Source organism: Sciurus carolinensis, chromosome 3 (assembly GCF_902686445.1).
Source record: "Sciurus carolinensis chromosome 3, mSciCar1.2, whole genome shotgun sequence".
Classification (NCBI taxonomy): Eukaryota; Metazoa; Chordata; class Mammalia; order Rodentia; family Sciuridae; genus Sciurus; species Sciurus carolinensis.
This window is the reverse complement of record NC_062215.1, coordinates 166,828,542-166,851,029: the sequence shown is the minus strand read 5'-3', so window position 1 is coordinate 166,851,029 and position 22,488 is coordinate 166,828,542. Positions and strand designations below refer to the sequence as shown.

The 22,488-nt window shown below is 41.0% G+C and overlaps 1 protein-coding gene across 1 annotated transcript in view; it reads left to right on the top strand.

Annotated features, from left to right (window-relative positions):
• The window catches only part of Epha4 (EPH receptor A4), a 127,612-nt gene that overhangs the window by 77,637 nt on the left and 27,487 nt on the right, over positions 1–22,488 (top strand). Inside the window, exon 6 of the mRNA XM_047545155.1 lies at positions 22,289–22,413. Coding sequence (XP_047401111.1) covers positions 22,289–22,413 — 125 coding nt within the window. The remainder of the gene's footprint in view (positions 1–22,288; positions 22,414–22,488) is intronic.

The window sequence follows — 22,488 nt, the reverse complement described above, 5'->3', positions numbered from 1 at the left end:
CCATTATTTTTCCATTTTCCTTTGAATTCTCTAGCATGCATAAAAAGTGAAGATTGGGGGGAGATTCTGAATGGGGACTAGAAAGGCCAATCTTACGGAAATGTTTCTTCATCTGTACAAATGGGAACCGTCCTTATCGATACGTGGTATGGACGAGTTGCCTGGCTAGGCTTTTGTTTTGAATTCTGAACTTTGTGACTGCACACTATTAATGGTCACCAGTTTCATTTTTCTACAAGAGCTAGGATGATTTAGGAGGATTTGGTAGCATCACAAGCAATCTGTGATTGCCAACCTTTTATTCTCTTTTATAGAATGCAATGGAAATATCACACACAGATCCTGGGAGTAAGCATTGGTGCCCCTGGTGTCTCTGAGTTAGGAGGATCTGTGCAGTGCAGAATAATTTCTGCAACTTCTACAAAGTTGGGTTTATGGCCCAGTCAATATTCTTAAATTCAGATCCCTTATGATATCTTCTAGGGTGTCTTCAAACACATCACAACGTTGTCTTCTTAACCAAATTGAAACTAGGGTGGAAATTTGAAGCCTGTGCTATGCAGGTGAAGTCTGAAATCATTTGGCAGAGAAAAGCCACAGTGAGAGGTTCTCAGGGTAGGATTGATTCCCATTGATTTTAGGGGAAACTTCCATGATTCTTGGTGTAAGTGAGGAGTCAAGCCAAGAAATGATGTCAACTCCTATCAGACCAGAAGGTCCAAAGAGCACAAAGACATGCTAAAACTCCTCCAAAAGAGGAACATGGAATATCTCTACAGAGGGGGAAAATCAAAATTTTTCTGAATAAAATAGGTGTAATTCTCATAGATCTAACAGAAAAGTGATCAGGTAATTCCCCTGACACAGTGTAACTTTTTTTCCTCAGCCATGGGAAGCAATCCTGCTGGGAGATTTGCTGAATAGGACAAAATTCCATCTCCTTCTTTTAATTTTCCTGAAGGGTAATGCTGGGAAGCTGTTCAAAATTAAAAATAAATCTTTCAATAAAGAGACCTCCTATGTGGCCAACCAGAAAGCTTTGCACTTACAGAGAATTTTATATATATATGCACAGTACTGCCTCATTATCTTACCATAATTTGAAGTTCACTAATTCAAAATCATTGGGATAGTTTATCTTTGATTAACAAACCCTTTCTTCTTACTAGTGCAAAATTAATAATGTAGGCCAAAGTTCTGGGTGAATGTAACAACCATAAACTCTACCAAAGCTCCCCTAAGCATATTTACATACACACAATTATATTCTAATTGCAGTTGTTCCTCTCATTCCATTAAATTCCTTAAGAAACTCTATAGACAGTGATGTCTCACTCTATAAGGAATGCACAGAATTAATGAATGTTTGCATTTAGCACCTGGAGACCACAGATTTAGTGGTTCTCCATCTTTGCTGTTTCCACAGGGTTCTTTCTCTTGTCAATTACATGTTAAAAACCAGAACCAAATGTACAGAATCTCCTCAAATTCCTCATCTCTGCTCACTACCATGGAGACTTTAATAGTTGAGGGAGGGGCTCTTCCATGAAGGGGAAGCAACTCATTCAAGCTAACATCAGGGCTGGTGCTAGACACCTCGGAGAACCTTCCTCCCGAAATTAAAAGCTGCTTTCCTTTAAAATTATGAGGTAATCAGTAGTATCCATCCATTCAGTGCTGCATTCTTCCCATTTGTGAGACCAGATCATGTGAGTATCTGCATATGGAGATTGAGGTTTGACGGGGCTTTGATCATTTAATGGCACAATGTGGGGTGAATGGACCTTGTGTTCTCACATGTGTATGGAAACCATTCTAACCAAGTCTTACTAACCAAGTCTTACTGTTGGCCTCTTAAGGGGCTAATAGCACCCTTTTCCTCCCTTACTGGGTTCAAAACCATGTGACACTGAAAACAAAGGAAATCAGTCTGTCAGCTTTTTTGCTGGAGAGCCGAGGGATATGGGCTTTTTATCTCTGGCCAGAATGGCTGGTTTTAGTGACACTTATCCTTTCTCAGCTAACTGACTGCAGACTCCCAAATTCTCTGATGAGATGTCACTTCCAGTCCAACCCCCTGCCAGGAGTGGTGCTGGAGAAGGAGAGGTGGGAAGTGGGCGGAGGTGGGGGAGTTTTTCCAGCTGAGTCACACCACAGTGAACCTTGAGAAGGAAGCTCCTGGAAGCCCCTCCCAGGTTACTGTCCTTTATTCCAGGAAAAAGGAGCAAGTGAGCTCCCTCCATCTTCCATGCCATAGTGACTGTCCTGTCTTTTGTTTAGGAGGAGATAGTCCTGAGGTTTATGAAAAATGGATAAGCATCAGCTGGCTGATTCCTTCTAGATGCTTTCCTTCGGTTTCCGTTTACTTAAGTGAACCATCTCGGGCAAATGGATAGAGGATGTGTTGTTCCTAGGAGGGAGAAATGCTGTGTAAATGAAACAAGTTTTTCTTGCCAAGCAACAGAACTGGGAATGTTTTTTGTAAAAATGCAGTGATGGCAGCCAGCATTAATATCACTGAGTCGGTTTTACCACACAGCCCCAACCACCCTCGGCTTGGTCTCCCAGCTATGAGGGATTATAACCCCAGGTGTGCTTGTTTAAATCATTAGGAACGTAACCCTTTCGAGTAGTGTTCTTGCCCAAACTGCACCCACAGGCAGTGATCTCCAGTTTTGATTTTTATTTGCCCGTAACACTCCTCTAGACACTTCGCTGTGGGACAAATCTGCTCCTCTCTCTCTAGTTCAGCTCTAATGTCCTTGTGATAAACATCTGTGACACTCAGAGTTTGGAGGAGTACAATTATTTGATAAACTACATAATTATTTAAAATGAACTACCGGACACGGTGGTGCACGCCTGTAATCCCAGAGGATTGGGAGGCTGAGGCAGAAGGATCACAAGTTCAAAGCCAGCCTCAGCAACTTATCAAGGCCTTAAGTAACTCAGAGAGACCCTGTCTCTAATAAAATATATAAACAAGCTGGGAATGTGACTCAGTGGTTAAGTGCCCCTGGGTTCAATCCCTGGCACCAAATAAATAAATAAAATAAAATAAAATAAAATTTTAAAAAATGAACTAATCTCTAAAATCTTTTCTAGTTCTAAAATTCCGTGAATCCAGGTTTATCGCCACGAGCTATAGGTATGAGAGTCATGCCTCTGAGCTCTGGAGCGTAGTGTTTAGAAATGGACATTCCAAGAGTAAAAGGAAAATTCCAAAAATGCTTCAGCAGAATTATTAAGAATTCTTTTGAATTCTTTCTCCCCTCCCTCCCTTCACCCTGCCAAGGTATTTATTTGAAGGAGGAAACAGATAACTGTACCTCAAGGACAGTTGTTTTCAATCTGGGGGAATTTCTGCCCCCTGCCACCCCTGATATTTGATATTGTTTAGAGATGATTTTGGTGCAGTGAGTAGAGACCAAAGATGCTACTAAACATCCCATAATGGACAGAACAGTCTTCCACAGCAAAGAAGCAAATGGTCCAAATATCCACAGTGCTCACACTGAGCAATTCTTGTTCTAGCGACAGATCTGAAAAGCAGGTCTCGGTCTGCATGGTATTGCCTGCCTTCCGAGGTTTCCAGAGTGTGCATGGACTGGCTGGTGGCTCAGCGCATAGGGCGACCACTGTGGTCACTTGGTTGCCCTCCTCCACACCGAGAGCCTGATGCTCCCCTTGCTGATCCTGGAGGACAGGCCTCTCCTGAATCCCTTCCCAGGTGTTTTGCCATCAGATCAAACTGGTACCGCTTGTTGGACAAGCATGGTTCTCTAGGGGTGGACAGTGAAGAAAACTGCATGGAAAGAGCCTACCAACAATAAAATAGAATGGTCCTTGTCATAATGCCACTGTACAGAAGGGAGTGGTCGATACACAGTAGTGGTTGGTTGATTAACACGTGTATTTACAGCAGAAACAAACCAGTTAACTGCCTTTGTCAAGGAGCGATAAATTTAATAAACCCAAAATAATGTGTAGAGAAAAGAAAATAACTAAGCACAAGAGGCACACTGTCTTTTATTACTCAACGGTTCGTTCCCATTCTCTCTTTTTCTGCCATCTTTTAATTAGACATATTATGTTATTTGAGTGGGATAATGGAGAACAGTGGGAATTCTCATCCCCACTGGGTATAATTGCTACCTGTCTGCTAGACAGTAAGAGGAAAGCTCTAAGGAAATGGTGGAAGAAAGGGGGAGATTCTGAGAGCAGTTGTGTTAGTGATGTGCTGTAGACATGGTGGAGCAAAGTTTTGTGGGGCCTGAAGCTTAGGCAAGTTTTGTGTGTGTGTGATTAAGGGGAAAAAAACCTACAAAATTATAAATATAAAATTAGAAACAGAGTTTGGGAATGGGGTTCATGTAAGTGTCCTTAGCTTCAGTATGTAAAAATCTGTCCCTGACTAGGTTGAAATGGATGTGTCAAATCAGAGCACTGTTGCATAATTGTGCCTGTGAGTAGCAAGCCACAGGAAGGACGTACGGGAAGATACTGGGAAGGATAGTTGGACCTGATATGAAGGCGCCAAAAGACAAGGTCATGACAGGGGGAGATTCTGGTGCAGAGTGAGGTATGAGGGGCAGTGTAGCAGTGGCCAAAATAAGGTTCAAAATCAAAGGGACAAGTAGAAAACACATTCCTGTTGTTTTTTAGAACCATCTTGGAATGCTGAACTCAGAGGAGATAGGATCAGGACCAAGGCCCTCTGTAAGCTTGAGAAGGAAGGGAGGAAAAAAAGATATGTTGATATTTGCAAGGCACAAATGTTTGGAAGAGGAGTCATCCAACTATGGCCCAAGGGCCAAATCTAACCTTCACCATGTCACTGTATAACCCACTAAAAATCACTTTTCTATTTCTAAGGGTTTGAAACAAAAGATGAATAATATTCTGGGGCATTGGAAATTATTTGAAATTCAAATTTTGGTATTTGAAGATAAAGTTTTATTGAGACAAAACTCCACTCATTTGTGCATATATTGTCCATGAGGGCTCTCATGCAACAGGGGCATAGTTGGTAGATGCAGCCTAGTGAATGGTCTGCCGAGTGGACATGATTAACTATCGTGCTCCTTACAGAAAAAAGTTAGCAGGCCTCTGCTCTGGAGAACTGAATCAAGACAGGGGACCGGTCAGAAAGGAGTTTTAGAAGGTGTTGAAATGCCCCTGTTGTTTGTGGGAAAGTGCTTTAGGCAAAGGATGTAGTGGATTAATACTTGGGATAATCTCATGTATGAAACCATTTTTATATTTGGCAAGACACCTTATTGGTTAGGTGTTTTAATTATGTAAAAAATAATGAACTACAATAATTAGGATTTCACACACGCCTTGACTTTTATAGACACTGGTCTTTTCCCATGGACACTCGGGTTTGCGTGGATCGTGTGGAAGCACGGTTGGCCATTCCGAGAGGGTGGTGCTCTGGTTCTCTCTGAAGACTGCATTCTTAATGCTTTGGGTCTTAGATGCTGGCAGCAATTTTCTTCTTAAATGATCATGTGCTCTGCGTGTTTATATTATCCTCTCACTGAGATGATTTCCTGTTTGCCTTTGATCTCAAGTAAATCACGTTATTTTTTTCCTTATCCCCAAGACATTTAAAGGAAAAACAAATGATGGTGCTAGTGAAATATACAAAATGAAGGACTCTCTCCGTAGACATTTTTTAAATCCTTCAAAAAGATTATGAAACAATTCCATTGGGCGATTTTGCTGCAATATCATTTGTGCATCCTCAATTTTGGTATGCAGTCATTAGGCCCTCGAACGTGGTAGGTGGTTGGGAAACTTTCCTGTGCCTGGGTAATAATAAGCCCAAGCTAGTGCACAATGGGCTTCAGAGGAACCTGGCTGTGGTTTTCTCATTAACAGCTCTGATCCAGCTCCTGGCTCCTAGTTTCATTCATAATGCCTATGAAACATATATTTTAAAAACATACAGTACATCTTTTAAAGAGGGAACGGTCTTTTGATTTTTAACTTTTTACTGAAAAGAATTTTACTTCATAGAATATTGTTGCTACCACTACAATTAATGAGCATACTCGCTCATTCTGATCGTCATTTCAGAATAAAACAAATCCAGCCATTGAACAAAGGTTCAGCCCATGATGTGGCACCAGGGTTGCTGAATTTGTATTCTGGGGTGGGTGCCACCAGTCTGGTGAAGAGAGAAAACTTAAAGCCTTCCAAAACAACCTACTAAATTATCCAACTTCAAGGCTGACTAAACAGCATAGGCCAGTGCTTTGTCTGTGGAGCCTCGTGGTAATTATTTTATGTAAGTAAAAGTTAGGTTGTATTTTTAAAAATTAGGTGAATATTTCACTCTAAGAAAATGAAGGTTTTATGTGTACACCAGGGCTGAGAACACCATTTTTTTTCTGACTCCGTTCGCTTTGCTCCTACATAAATATACACACGTGTTCATTTCTGTGAAGGAAAATCCATCCCCCAGCATGCCCTTGGCAGTATCCTTCTCATTCCTTTCTCAGTTTTCAGGGTTGGACTTGTTACATCCAACACCACTGCCAATGTGTACACCCTCTGGAGCAGCATCAAGAGATTCTAAAAATAAGTGCCTGGCTGAACTGAGAAATGAACACTGGAGGGCTAGCAAGGGTTTCAGGTGGGCTCCTAAATTATCTAGGTGTCCTTCCAACTAGCGAAATTAATTACTACCTCCTCACAGCCGCTGCCAGACTCCAGAGTCCAGTCTGTAATTGAACATCCATGAAAAGATCCAGAGAGACTTTATCAAAGCTTCCATTAACCCCCTGCCGATGTCTTTAAGTAGTTTTTTTTTTTTTTTTTTTTTTTTTCTCCTTCAAACACCACAAAAACCCAAAAGCCATGCTACAGGACTAATCCTGCATTGAGAGATTTAAAATCTACAGGGACTAATTGAAATGCCTGTTCATGTCACCCAAGGTACAGAGACTTTCCTCGAGTTGTGGTGTGGCTATACAAGAAGAGAGCATCTTGTGTGTGGTCTTCAGGTGAAGACTAGTGAGGCCCCTAGGTCCATTTGAAGCATCCGTCAGTATTAAAAGTGGCTTTTATTTAATGAGCCTTCTTCCTGGTGTCCACCTTTCTCCGTCCCCAAGACACAAACATGATTCCTCCTCCTTGTTCCAGATGGAAGAGTGAGTTTCTATGACTCCCCCAAATTGCAATAATGGGAAAAAAGAGAGTGGGTTCCTGACATCAGTGTGGTCAATTGCCTAGTGGATACCATGACTTTCATGGGAAATGTCACTCAGGCTTTGTACTCACCTGTGAGGGACAGAACTGAGTGCTCAGTGGGAACCTGGCTCACCATTCTGCACTAGAAAGCAGCTTATCAAATTCCTTCTTTGTCTTTTCTGGTACATTGTTAGCCTGAACTTAAGGAATTATATTGTAGTTCTCCTCTGAGCCATCTTTGTGTTTGGTTACGATAAAGCAAGAAGGCCACTTTCTAAAATAATCATATAAGGTAAAATTAGAGTGAGTTGAAATGTTTGTTCTCTTTTCCTGTTGCTCTAGGGAGAGGGTGGTAAGAGAGGGGAGAGAAAAGAAGGATGGTTCACTCCTCCGTGCCTCACACTTTGCAAATGATACTCTGTGAGCACAAATTTCTCAGGCAGTTTGATGCTTACTTTCATAAAAAGGCTGAGGAATGGTTGATTTAAAAAAAAAAAATCTTATCTAGGAACCTTTGGTCTGTGACATGTTCAGGAGAACAAGATTTAAATGTGTAGTTTCAACTGCATACTGGGTGCTAAGTAAGGGCCTGCCACCAACAACCTCGACTTCCCAGCATGTAGCAATCTTGGGTAAGAGCCACCCATTAGAACAAACATTGAAAAGGGCCAAGCTCACAAAGGCTCCCTGGAGAGTTTGTGTTTGTCTAGATAACATACCGCCAGCTGTAAATCTGCCTCCTCAATCCATTTTTTTTTTTTTTTTGTCTACTGAATGTGTATTTTGGGCATAATAAGTGTGAAGGTGGAAGGGAGCACAGTTCCTTCATGTTTCTTTGCCAAAACTAAGGGCATGCACAGAAACAAGCAAGGAGGGCTTTGGAATATGCAACTAGCAGAGAGCTTGAGGGTGTATTGTTTTTATCTTTTAATACAGGTATTATTATAAGTTAGCAACTTTGTTTGATGGTGCCTTCTTTATACTCACCAAGATAACTCAGGACCTTGTTTTCATTTGAAAGTTGCTGATAATCCTAAGTGTTGCTGATGGAACACGCTGAATCCTGATCCTGTTGGGTTCCCAGGAGATGGTGGCTTTAGGGAGCTTCCTAGGAGAGTGCTTTTGGAGACTTGGGAATTCTCCTCCAAATCATCTCATTTCTCCTGGTTTAAAATAGAGGCTGTTTTATCATTGCGGAATGTACTAGGCTTCCTCCTTGCTTTGTTTTACATTGAAAGCAAGAACAACAGTGGCAGAATCCTGCCCTCCCTCCTTGAAAGTTAAAAGAGTATCTTATTGTAAACAGGAACAATGGACAGAGGATTTTAAAAGTAGAAACTTTCCAGCCTTCATTGTTTACTCCAAGGCAGAGAAATCTGAGACTGGACACATATTTAAGGAATCTTCTTATAATATAAAAAAATGTATTGTTCGGACAAGCCCTTTAAATCTCACTCTTCACTTTTCATAGGTATACCTTAACTGCACCTACTCTTTGCATGATGACTTTTCTTCTTCTGTCTACCTCCTGTTTCAGAGCACACAGAAAATAACTTCCACACAACTGCTCTTAGCATTCTGGGACTCTGCTCCTGTCCTTCTTAGAGACATACTGAGGGATTATTTCTAGGTGAGATGCTCTTCTAATGAGATGCTTCCAGGATTTAGAGATGACTGCTGGGTGGAGCCAGATCCACTGAACTTCACACCTTCACAACTTGTGTTTAAAGAGAGGCTTTTGTGAGGTTCCTTGAACCCACTAGATGAAATAACCCTAAAACAGTTATAGCTTTCCTAATGCATTCTTGATTAGATTACTTCTTCATGATTATAATAGTCGTTTTGAATTCTCAAGCACAGATCTAGTTGAAGGCATCTATTGGCCTAAACAACATCTTAAAAATTAATAGCTCAGTTGTTTCCGCCTTGGTCTTATAATGCCTATAAGAGTTTAAACTGTTTGGCACTACAATTCAGTTTCTGGCTGATACCCCAAAATTAAAAAAAAAAAAAATTAATTCTACAGTTGCCAATTCCCATGCTTAAAATCCATTCTCATAAATCATTCTCCTTTTCCTATACCATAGCTTTTAAGAGAATTGTTGAAAAGATAAGGTCTCAAGTATGAGGACTGCAAGAGCATCATTTCGTGACCACATTTTTTGAGAGCACAGCATGTAGTGACCATGTGTATTTTCAGAAGGTACTGACTGTAATTTGACCCAAAGGTCCCTATCTCTTTTGTCTCCATTTACCCATCACTCGTTGTACTTGTTTACAGTACTCCTGCAAGAAACTGGCCAGGAAAGATGGCCACACATAAATGGAGCATTCCATTGTTCATGAACTTTGCCCTTAGAATATTTTGGTTCCTTAGGTTTCCAGACTTTCATACAGTGGAGCCAAATTGGAATAAGCACTTTATCTCAGAACTTTACCCCAATACCTACCCGGATATTTTTCCTCTCCTTTTTCCACTCCTAACACTCACTTTATTATCTGTGGTCATTACTTCTCAGCCCTTACCCATTGTTCTATAAGCCCAGCGACATTTGCACTTGGGAAACATCCAAACGGTGTATAACACATTGATTTGCAATGAAAGTTTTACTGACATATTTCCTCTCATGATCTGGTTCTGTCAGTAATAATCTGGAGACTATAATTGCATGCTGTAATTTATTCTTTGTCAAATATTTTTCATTTATTTTTTTTTCTTTCTCTTCTGCCTGTGTTTTTCAAATGCAACAAGGGAAAGATAAATCGCTAAAAAAATAGCTTTAGAGTTAAAAAGTATAATGTTTGATAAAAATGCTAAGGAGCTTATACCCCCAATTTATGGTCACCATGACTTTTTTGTGAATGGCTTATGTGATTTTTATAAATGACCATTAGAAAATATAGGTACCCTGTTCCAACTGGATATGTGATGGGGAATTGGATGGCTTGGAAGATGACTAATGGGACTCTGGACCTTTCTGTCTTTGGGTCACCTCTTTGAATGTGGACTAGCTCATAAGTGGTCCAAAGTCCGACCATTTGGCAGCCATAGAGGGACTATGTTAATGGAATTGGTCTCAGTCCAGGTCTTAGTCGACAGGTGTTCACATCATAACTGACACTAATTGGCTTTCTAGTCTTTCAACTTGGAAGACAGTGGAACATCACTGAGACAGCGAAGGGGAAGAAGTTGTTCATGATATATTCAGGCTCCATTAAAAGCCAAGGAATCAGCTCCTTGAGCTGGCACCAGCCTGGCACCTTGAAAATATTGTCCTTGTCTTTTGTGGGTTCCATTAGCTTAAGAAATTAAAAAAAAAAAATCTAATTTTAAAAAATTCCCAATAACTTTGAATGGCTAATACTGTTTTGTTGAGGTCAAATGTGTCTCATCTATTATTGCTTTCCTATTCATTTTATATTATGGTGCTTAGATACCTCCTATGAAAACTATTTATTTGTGATAACACAAGTTACAAATGATGCTTTTTGATAGAAAATATAATACGACTAGTTCATGCCCTATCGAAATGGAGACCTATGTGAAAAAGCAACACTAAGAGCCTTTTACAACATAAATTTCAAAGCATGAAATTAAGGAGTTTTCAGCCAATGCTGAAATCTTTTCTGAGTCCAGAATAAGATGCCATTCACTCACTTACTGTGTGTGTGAGGGGGTGGGGTACAACCTGAGAACACTTTGGCCTGAATTGGGGGAGATTGTTAGTATTATTACTGCGATTAACATTTCCCCAAAGATACCTAGGTTCATCTCTTGGTGTCCTTTTTAACTTCACAGATGATCTGGATGTCCCTCTAGAAAGTGGCAAAGCCACAACTTTCCTGAATTAGTTATCACACTTAAAACACAGTGACCACAGTCACACGGGATCTTTGTATTGAAACCTACAGACTCTTTTAACAGAATGATCAATGTCTTGCCTCTTTCTGAAAAGCTTTTCAGAGGTAGGAAATCATCAAGCATCCGATATAAAGTAATGAGCGAGGGTTTTTATTGGTCAGTTTCTGGAGCAGGCTTTTAAGTATTTCTGCCTGTAAATGTAGAAATTCAGTGTGGAAAGTAAAAGGCAAGAGTGAAGATTTACTGGGTGCATCTATCATCCTGGCTTTTAGAGTCTTTGTGATTAATACATGTTTAATTGGGGACTGATCTAGACGCTTCAGATGTCAGAAAGCTAAATGTTTCAGCATTGTCTCAATGGTTCCTAGCACAGCAGGACGATTAGCAGCTGTCTGAGGAACAAAGAGAACCTGGGGCCACACAGCATCACTTTTTATTTTCCAGATTTGGAATGTCTGCCGCTCTCCAGCGGAGCTGACAGCTAAAGGAATAGAAGCCTTAGTTACAGCAGTTAATCTCTCCCTTTCTCTTCTTCCTGCTCAGGAGAAGGGACCTCTTTTCCTTACCATATTTTGGAGGGTGTTGTAGGTCATGGAAGACCTACTTTTGGCCAGGGTTCTCCATGCTGTCTAAGCACAGTATACATAAAACAATTTCAACTAAGAGTTGAAATAGTACAGATTTTTTTTAGCATAGTTAGGCCCAGCAAGGTTCATCTTACTGGAAGAATTCGGGGGGCGGGTAAATCAATCTGTCTATCTATCTATCTATCTATCTATCTATCTATCTAATCTTAAAACAACTGTCTTGCTCAGGCAAATCTTTCCAGTGAAAAAGACTTGTTTTCCTGCTTGCCTCAAACTGGCATTCTTACTCAACAGGAAATACATTCGCTGAATCCTGCCATGTTTCTGTTGGCAAGTGTTGGGCTATCCTTGTCAGAACCTGCCAACGAATTTCTTAGTAAGCAAGTAGCAAGTAAAACAAGCAGCTCTCAGACGGAACAGAGGACACACTGGAGCTACGACAGGAACTTGGGTGCTTCTTAGGAAATTCCCTGTGAAGTCTGGTGGATGTGGACCTTAGTTTCGAGTTAAGCTGTCACTCACTAGCAATTCTAGAAGGAATCCTTGCAATTCTAGAAGGAATCCCAGGGCTATCCTCCTGGCAGTGCTGATTCTAGATAATAGCTATTTTTAAAGTAAAATGCATTTAGTAATGCATTTTTTTTTTTAAATTTCAAGAGCAGGGAATGCAATGTTGCTCAGGGATCAAGCATTATGATTAGTTATAAAATTCTAATTTGCAAAAACGTAGATCTTTCATAACATTTTAGATTTTTGTCCACATGGTTTACTAAGGATTATGGACGGTTTTTCTAATAATGATTATAATTCATCATCTTTAATACTCTTAGTTAACATCAGTATTTGTTTTATAGCCTTTATGTTGTGAAATATATACACACACAGAAAAGTGCACAAGACTACAATATATATAGTCATTGAATTATCTCAAAACAAACACCTCTGTGACCATCACCCAGAACAAGGGAGAGAACAGTAAAACATGGCAAACCTTCCAGCTGCTGCTTTGGAGCACCTTTCCCTAACACCAGATATTATTATTTTGAAACAGATTTTTAAAATATTTTTTTTTTGTTTTGTTTTATTCTCATCTTAGTTCTTCAGGTTAATTCTAATATGAGATGATTCATCCCCAGAAACTCGAAAGTTTGTCTGTGGGCAGGGATTGCATCTTCGGTTGCTGGCAACCACTAATATCTGTACTTAGCCCTGTACCTGACATGTACTGACTTCAGGAGGACTTGCTCCAAAGATCTTGCTGCTGCTGCTGAGTGGAATGCAAGTCCTTTGGTGCTCGAGTTGCCCGATTCCTACCAGTGTAAGGTGAAGAGACTCCATGCTTTCTATAGATCGGTCATGGAGAATGCTGGCTCTTGGACCAGACTTTCAAAGTCGCCAATTTGAAGCTATATCTTTACATCAAGTTGTTTGAACTCTTTGCATCTTATTTTCATGTAGAAAATGGGATAATAATAGTACCTGTCTCATAGGGTTTTATAATGTTTATATGAATTAATTCATGCAGGAAAGTTGGAATAATGCTTGGTGTACTGTAATTACCCAATAAAATGCTAGTGTAGTGTAGATTATTAGAGACATGTGGCATAGGAAGAGGATCACATATTTTGACTCAGGCAGACTTAGGTTTTAAATCTCATTTTAAAGCTTTGGTCATATTATTTAATCTCCCTATGCCAGAGTTTCCAAATTTGAAAAGCAAGGGTGATAATTCTAACTACTTCAAAGAGTGGCAAGAATTGAAAGGTTTTCATGCAAGTGCCTTGCAGAGGAGACCAATAGCATCTTTTTCTGCTCTTTTACCCCTTCTCTGTTTAGCTCTGATTCACGTGGCCTAAGTCTTCAACTGCTTAACGTAATTGCGCAATGAAGACTAAACTCTTTTCTGAAAAAGAAAAACTCAACCAAGCCATTTGGAGAATCCCACTGTCTTTTCCCATTTAACATTAACACAAGCTCAGTTGCATCTTTTGGCCCAGTATTTTGAGATCCTACTGCACTCATTCGCCATTGGCAGACCCGTGGCCATGATGATGTCCCTGCGAAGCTGCCATTGCTGACCTCAGGGTGGCACGCTCCACTTTTTCACAAATGAGTGGGTATCTATGCTCATAGTGCATCGCCAGGAACTGGAGAAAACCTGGAGGCTCTTCTGGCAACTTCCAACCACAGATCAATAGGCCAGAGCATGCAACACTTCATTAAAGTTCCTTGTTATATGAAAATACCTTATTTTTTTTTCCCTAAATGGTCCCACTTTGTTTGAATGGGTACCTGCTGTAACCCAAATGTCAATCAGTGGGTGACTGCAATAGAAAATTATTTCTTGCTCAAGTCACATACAGTTGGTGGTGACAAGGAGAGAGTCAGTGTGGGGCTTCCAGGCCCCGCCTAAGAATGCATCAACCTCCAGCTGGCAGATTGCGGGTGAGAAAGAATAGAGTCACGAGGGAGCTATTTATGGGTCAGGTCTTCAAGAAAAGTAATCACTTCAACCCGCATTCCACTGCCCAAAACCCAGTCATATGAACCACCCTAGATACAAAGGAGTCTAGGAATGTGGTCTTGGCTGGGTAGCTCCATCCCAGAAACAGCTACTTAAGAGAAAGGAGCTCGCATCTTTGGACTTGAGCCAAAGGAGCCAATCCCAACACCTTCCACTTCTGTTGCAAATGCTTTCCATGAAGGCTAATAATAGCATCACAGTCCGTTATTTAGAGTTTTATTGATAGCTCACTGTAAAGAATATGTTGAAAATAATCTGCTGCCTACCTCTCTGGCAAAAAGAAAGCAGCGACATGCCATCCCATTTTAAAAGTCTTATTAAAGTTCTGGTTTCATATTAAGCCAAAAATAAAGACTCTGAGTTAAAGACTTTGCAAAGTTTTACTCTTGAATCATTCAGTTGAAGAATTATTAGTGCTGCAAAATCAGATCCTTTAAAATCCTTGGAGGCATGGGTCAGTTGTATGATTCAGTGTATTACTGTGCTGCTTCATTTTATGGTTATTTGTTTAAAATCGTCTCTATACTGACCTTGGAAATCACTGTTATGGAAAAAAAATACAGTCCACCTATACCTTTTTAAGTGTAAAGTAATATGAATATTTACACATTTACCTACCCATAAATGTACTTCATGTAATTCAGTCTTCTAAAGGTTTTGATTGAGAATTTCTTTTGTTGCTGTTGTTAAATAGGAAAAAATCCGTGTCAATTTGGGATGATCAAGTTTTTTCCATAAGCTTTTTGTTTAAAAACCAGTTTTCCTTCACTCTGAACAAATGTACTAACGTGGATCAATGTCATAACAGCTAAGAGCTCTAGACTGTGGTGCCGAGTTCTTATGTTTGTGATGTATCCCCCGACGGTGGTCCAAGTTGAGTTTTTAAATTACTTTACCTAAGAAATAAGAGAGATTAACGCAGCTGATTGTGCTGCAAACAAGATCAGGTGTACGTGAAGGCACTGCATATACTGTAGTACCATAAAACATTGTAAAGGCAGCAATAAAGCAACAGCAGCAACAGAGGATTGATCAGCGACATGTGGTGCCATCAGCATTGCTAAGCTCGCGAGAAGAACTCCTCTCCTTTTGGTGGGATGTGGAAGAAAGCAATTAATATTAGCACCCGAGTTCTCAACATCTCCGAGACGCAAAACCCTTAATCACAAGGATATCATTAGTGCTCTGAAGCATTTAATTTTGATGCTTGACAGCATTTTAAAATGCACAAACCTTTGATAAAGAGCAAATCAGAGCTGTGGCATTGAATTGAGAAAGAAAGTGGGAATGAACACCACCTTAAGCTGCAAGTAATTAAATTTAAATATGCTATTTGCATTAAGCAGAGATATGTGTGAACTATGGGTTTATTTTTTCTATCAGGGAAAGACCCCTTGAGTAAACACGATCCCTTTAGATCTAGGTCCTGGGGAGGGGAAAGGTAACTCTGGTGGTTAGGAAATCATCTTCCCTCCCAACACTGGCTCTTGTGGGCGACTGACATCCAGGGATTCCAGCTCCTTCTCCTTCATGAGGAGTGGTTTTCACTGTTCTTGCCCACAGACCTTTCACAGCATCTGTTTGCTTCCGGCCTCGTCCCTCCGCCCCCCTAATTTGAGCCAGTAATGAAATGCAGTCTGTCTGTTTCAGCTGTCTGTTTTCCCCCACACAGTTTCTAATTCATTGCTAGCAGTGCTGGACTCAAGAAAACTCTTTCCCAGCTCAGGGACCAAGTGCATCCTCCCCCCGCCCCCTTCCACTTCTCCGAGTCTCTTTTTCTCTTCTCCATCCCATTTGGATGTCACAAGTACCAAACTGCTGCAGTAAAATGACTTGTAGGTGTTTAATGGCAAGTCATTGAGGAAGTGAATAAAAGAAAATTGGAGCCTTCGCGTCAGTGGGGAACAAGGAGAAAGAACTGCTGAGCTTTGAACCAAAGAAAGTTAAATTTGCCATTTTCTTAAAGGGAGCCACCTCTGTTTGACATCAAAGCATCTCCTGTAATTCTTCCTTGTGAAATGCACCCTGTTGGAGTCATGAGAGAACCCCCTCATCCGTGTTGTTTCTGTTTATCCAAAACACACACAGAGACAAAACACACATGTGCCTGCTGAATGCATCGGTCTGCTCTCAGACCAAACGTAGCCACAGGTACCTAGCAAATGGGGATTCTTTTGAAAAAGCAGTCTCCCATTTATCAGGGATATGTGGAACTTTGAATACAAAATAATGTGGGGGCAAATTTTATCTCGATTTTCTATTAGAAAACTCAAATCATTCAACTTCCATGCTTTGGTGATTTTTTTTTTTTTAACCTTTTATCTTCTTTTGCTTTTTGGCTCCATCCATGAAAATGGTATCTTACCAGAATTTTATTTGTTTCCATGGATCTTTTGAGAGTCTGTTCCAAATGTATAATCCCATTGCCCCACTGACTGCTCAGGGCTCCCAGTTGTCCTCGCTCTGAAGTGTGTCTTTCTGATAGATGTTCAGGGGCATAGATGGTAACCAATGGCAACTCTTGGCAGCCCCTGACTTGTACTGGATCTTCAGAGATTGTACAATACTGGATTTTCAGAGGTTAACTCTAGTTTTATGAAACAAAGGGAATGCTCAGTCCTTTCTGGATTAGGATGATGACTTCAGAATCTCAACACCACTTCCCCTTTGTCAGTAGTAAGTCAGGAGAGCTATTTTCATATGCAAATACAGACCCAGAGGAGAACTGCTGAGCAAATTGCCAACACCTTCATCAACCTAAAGAGCGTCCCTCAAAATGTTGTCTGTAACAGGTGCACGGAAACCTAGTTTTAATGCTAACTTACATCTGAATGACATTTTACAGCCCGTGTGTTTGAAAAATGTTCAGAAGTGTCACATACACCTTAGAAAAATAGACCCCATTTATAGTTAGAATTGTCATTTGCTTCACCGCCAATTGTCAATGCCTTGATTAACCTAAATAGCAAAACTAAACCTACAAAAGGTCATCTGAAACAGGTGTAGGTGGAAAGTTGTTTTAAGGATAGCTTGTGACTGGTATTTTATATTTAGATAGAATTTCACTGTCTACAAAGATTTTTTAAATTCATTTTAACATTTATTCACTTATATTCACTCAGTGTATGGATGACCCACTGTATGTTAGACATCCGGAACAAAATGAACGAGGTAGAATGCGGCCCTTAAGAACATGCGTTCTAGTAGCTTACGAGCTTGTCGGTATTTTGCGAATGGGGAAACTGAAATGAGAACGTGTGAGTGATCCATTTAAGATGGCAGCTAGTCATTGTCAGATCCAGAATTTTTTCCAAAATCTTCTCATAAGTCCATCAAACTTTCCACCCAATTAGTGAAGCCACAAGTACTTACAGGACGTAGATCAAATTTGTCCTCTTGTCCTTGGCTCACAAATCCTAGAGGAGCCTTCCCCCCAACAGAACCAAACACTGAAAATTCCAGTCACACCTGCAGCAGGTACTTTGCTAGTCCATGCTTTCCTGGGTCTGCCTCCTCTCTGTACCTGCCACCCTTGACCATACCCCACCAACCTGAATCCCATGGTGTATTTACAAGATACCATCGACCCTCCTCTTAGTCCAACTTTTGATCCCTGGGCCCTGCTATTCTTCATGCAAATCATGCTTAGCTTTTAAAACAATACGAATTTACCTCTACTTTGGCTTATTAAGTTTCTCGGGAAACTTACTACAGAATGATTGAATGGATGTGTTCATATGATTTGTAAAGAATAAGGGAAATGAAGGACATGTTTTGGATTAAAAAACTACCAAAATCCCCTTGAGAATTAGAGGAAAAGATGGTCTCAATACTGATATCTCAGGACAGGAAAATCAACATCCATTGGTCAGACTCCCGAGAAAGTTTGAAAGTTAGACTTCATTGAATTAAACCATAAATCCTTTAGAGACCACCCCGTAGTAGTGTTTGCCTTTGGGTTGTGTCCATCCATCAGCTTTCTCTAGCCATGCAGTCAGCTAGCATGACCAGCCCTCTTTGCTGCCTGTAATATCTAAATTCTAGCCACTAAACAATGCCTGCTTTTGTCTAGGGGCACAGAACTCTTCTTACAACAACCATTTCTTTAATGAAGGCTGTCCGTGGGTAGATAGGAATGCTTTCCAATCTATGATGCGTGACTTTGTTTCAGTTAGAATGTGCACATCAGCCCCAGCTTCCTCCTGGCCTACCTCGATGCTTCAGCAGGTGGACTTTATGTATACATGGTGATGAAGGCCTTCCCTTTCTTCTCCCCATCATCACGAGAAAACTTGAGTAAGAAGAGAATCAGCAGACACTGTCTCCTTTTACACTCTAGAAAACTGAGTCCTTGGGTTGACATTGGAACATACCTTCTGTATAAAACTATCACAAAAATTTCCTCACCTTTTTTCAGCTAAAGAGGGGCTAAAGTCCAAATTGGTACATAATTCAAGTTCAGCCTTGTATGGCTCATTCCTCACTCATCTTTGCCTTGTTCAGACGTCGCTGGTTCAGTGTGTGCTTAGTGGGTGAGTCAGGACTGAGGAAGCCCTTTATCTCTCCAAGGTTTGGGAATATAAATCAGAGTCAATGGAGGTCCTTTTTGGCTTTATCTTCTTGATCTTTTTATGTTGAGCAAAATTCCTGCTAGGCTTAGAAGCCCTCTTTTGAACTAAAGCATGGATTTGTCAATTTACCAAGAATTTGGGGAGACTTTTCCATATGTGATTTGAGTATTTGATTATCATCTCATCCATTTCTGCTAATACAGGGTACAACGCGGGGGTATTGGGATTCAGGACCCAGATATTTCTAACTGGTGTAGGGTTGGGCAGTGTTTACTGAAGTGTGGAAGCAGACCGGTGGTGCCATCAGAGATGATTTTGGGGACAAATCAGTTGGGATGTTTCATAATATTGAATCACCTTGTGAAAAAGCTAGCTCCTTCTCAAATCTCACTCAATAATTCTGAATATTCCAAGGTCACAATCTCAAGTCAGTGCCTAGATATCCTTCCTGCTTCTTGAACACTAACTAATCTCTATTTTTAACAAAGCTTGGGGAGACAAGAGTGCCCAGAAAACATTGATAACATCGTTTCATCTACATACAACATCCATTTTTAGGCTTACCCGCCATTAATTAGAAGTGATAATAAGGTTTAATTTTTGGAATTGTCTCTAAAAATAACAAAATGTAAAAATCGTTTGTCTGTATAAGAAAAACATTACTGAAGTCTTAGCACAAGTGGCAGAGAATGTGGCATGAAAGGATTGATGCTTGAGAACCACTAGGGTAGGATTGGGAAATCTCATTGCCAAAAACCTCATTCAGGGAAATGAGCCACAGTCAGCGCACATAGCTGGGCAGTGAATCTAGATGGAGAGTTGGGGCCATGTTGGGTAGAAAAGGTGAGGGAAGCACCCTTGTGTGACTTAAAGTTTGGAGGACATCCCAGTGGCCTCCTTTCTAAAGTGACAGTGTGGCAAAGCTCAGCTTTTCTCAAACCAGGGCTCCTGCCAGAGAAAACACAAGGTTCTCCTTTAAGAGTGAGGAAATGACAGCCACGTTGCACTACAACGCAGTTGTCTTTTTTAGTTGCCTTTGCCAGCATCCTGTGGCCATCAATGCCTTTTGTCACTGTGTCCTGGTAACATGCTCTTCTGAAGGACATGGGTTCAGTAAAGAATTCAGATTTGACAGCCGTACAAGGTAATATTTTTTGTGAATTTCTTCTCCTGTTGCTGGTGGCACTTCTCTGGTAGGTACTGAAGACAGAGGTCAACATAGCAGTGTTCTGACTGTCCCCATCTGAACCTTCTGTCTTCATTGAGTCCTCCTTGCCTCTCACTTACATTTCTCTTTAATCTCTCATTTTTCTGCATTCTTACGACACCTGAGTCAAGGTACACTCTTGTTCATTTATTTTCACATTGGGTGCTCATTGATTTTTCCAAGCGGGTCTGTGTTAGAAATATTCTATTAACATGATGATATGATATTGCTGACTCCCTGCTTGAGATTTTCGAATACCTTGGTTGAGCGCATATTCCCTTTGAATGGTCACAGGAACGCTTCAGCTCCAACTTCTAAAATAGAAATTGGATTCATTCCCCACATGCAGCAGTTTAGTGATAACCCAAGCAGAGAGAAGCCGTCTTAGTTCATCTGTGCTCCGTGAGGCTGGGCAGGCAATTCCTTCCCAAAGACTGTCGATTATCAGAATCTAGCCCAGACCATTTCAGAGAGAAAGTTCATTTGATAATTTTATGATTTTCCTCCCTCCTGCTTTCTTTCTAATGGCTTTTACTTTTCTATTTCATTTCCCAATCTCGAGCATTGGAGTTGAAAGAGCCCCTTTTTATGAAGTGTATGCTAAAAGTGCTCTGTTAGGCAATATATTTATTACCTGGAGTGAAACGGCTTTTCACAGACGGGCAGTCTTCTTGGCCCCTTTGCTGCCTCCATATTTAAGAAAGTTGCTTTTTGTATTTCGCAGGACAATGGCTGTGTCAACCAGTTAAGAAAGAGAATGTGTGTGAGCACGTGTGTGTGTGTGTGTGTGTGTGTGTGTGTGTGTACACATGCTGGGGGAGGGGGCCTTAATGCACCTAACGAGCACATTTCCGTTTTTCATTTTCCTCAGATGTTCAGTGGCTTCCATATGCCTACCGTGTGCAGCTTTGTTCGTCCAGTTGGGTATTGCTAACCTTGGAGTTGCTGTGATGGGGAACATGTGTATCCGCTGTATCTTTCACTTGTGTTTATGCCTGAGATCCAATCTGGAATTGCTTTGGGACTGAGAAACAGAAAGCGAAGTATCAGGAGGGGTGTGTGTGTGTGTGTGTGTGTGTGTGTGTGTGGCTCACCATCTTGAAGCACCCTGAAAAGAGATGCCAGGCTGTGAAATCAGGACCTCCAGGAGATGGTCCCTGCTGGAGTAACCTTAGCTGGTGGCTGTGACTGTGGTGTGTCCAGTTAGTTGTCCTGCCGCAGTGGACCCATCAGAGGTGACCAAGTGGGTTTGAAGCTTTTCCTATTCTGTTTTCAGTGACCATTTATTTTACCTATTCTTATCTTTTCCCTCTGAGTTAGGAGTGGGACGTCTTGTACGTATGGGAGAGCACAGGATGACCCTGCTTAATTTGTCTTTCCTCAATAGCCATTTTTTTTACATTTGTTACCACATATTTCCATAATTTGGGAACAAAATCCCATATACATTCAATTTAGGAACATAACTGGCACCCCTTCTCTGGTTCTACAGACCAGCTTGGTTAGAGAAGCTCCCTCCCACCCCTTGTCTGGGCCGTTGTCAGTCACAGCCGAGCTCAATGGCAGCTGGCTGGAGGTGTGACCCTTTCAGGAGAGAAGCAAGCATGAGACAGCCTGGTTTCACACACATATTGGGAGAGGGCCTCCTTCCCTCTCCCAATAGCACACCCAGCAGAGGACTGCTTCGGTGCCTTCCTCAGTGGAAAGAGGAAGGGTTGTTACTCAGCAGGCGCAAGGAATATTTCACCTCTTGTGAAATAGTTGCCAAATGCCTTTTATGTCCAGAGAGACCATCCTTGCTTTATTTGTGGTCTTTGTTATTTTCGTGGTTGTGTTTAAACTGAAAACTCATACTGTAACTAAGCAGTACTTTTATTTGTTATTGGAAAGTATGTAAATCGCTTGCCTCTCGGCATTCCCCACGTGACCCATGGAAGAGCTGCACATTCTCTTGCTTGTATAAAACTAAATATCAGTAAGATGGCACTTCAAATACCTGGAGGTAGGATGCCAGTCAGGTCTCCCAAAGACTTGTGGTTCACCGGGAGTGCAAGGCCAGAGAGCACGCTTCGAACCCATAGCTCTTATGAGGACCAGCTCCATGAAACTGTGGACCCACCAGGCCTTGACTGCAGAGGTTGTCTTATGAAGTCAAACCATGTAAGCACATTTTGGACAGAACGCCAAAAAGTGATGTGCTTTTGTACTGGAGGAGAGCGAAATGGTCAAAAGGAAAATGATCCCATATGATTTTCTTAAGTAAGATGGAATTACTGACTGATACCACCATAAACATTTTCCCCCCTAAAATAAAATCTTTTGCTTTTTCCCAAATAGCACCATCATCCATTGCTTTGGTCCAGGCTAAAGAAGTCACAAGATACAGCGTGGCTCTGGCTTGGTTAGAACCAGATCGGCCCAATGGGGTAATCCTGGAATATGAAGTCAAGTATTATGAGAAGGTATGGCTGAAATGAGCTGCTTTCCTGCCTTCTCTTCCTGCTTGCCTCCCTACTTTCTCCGCCATCTCTCCTTTC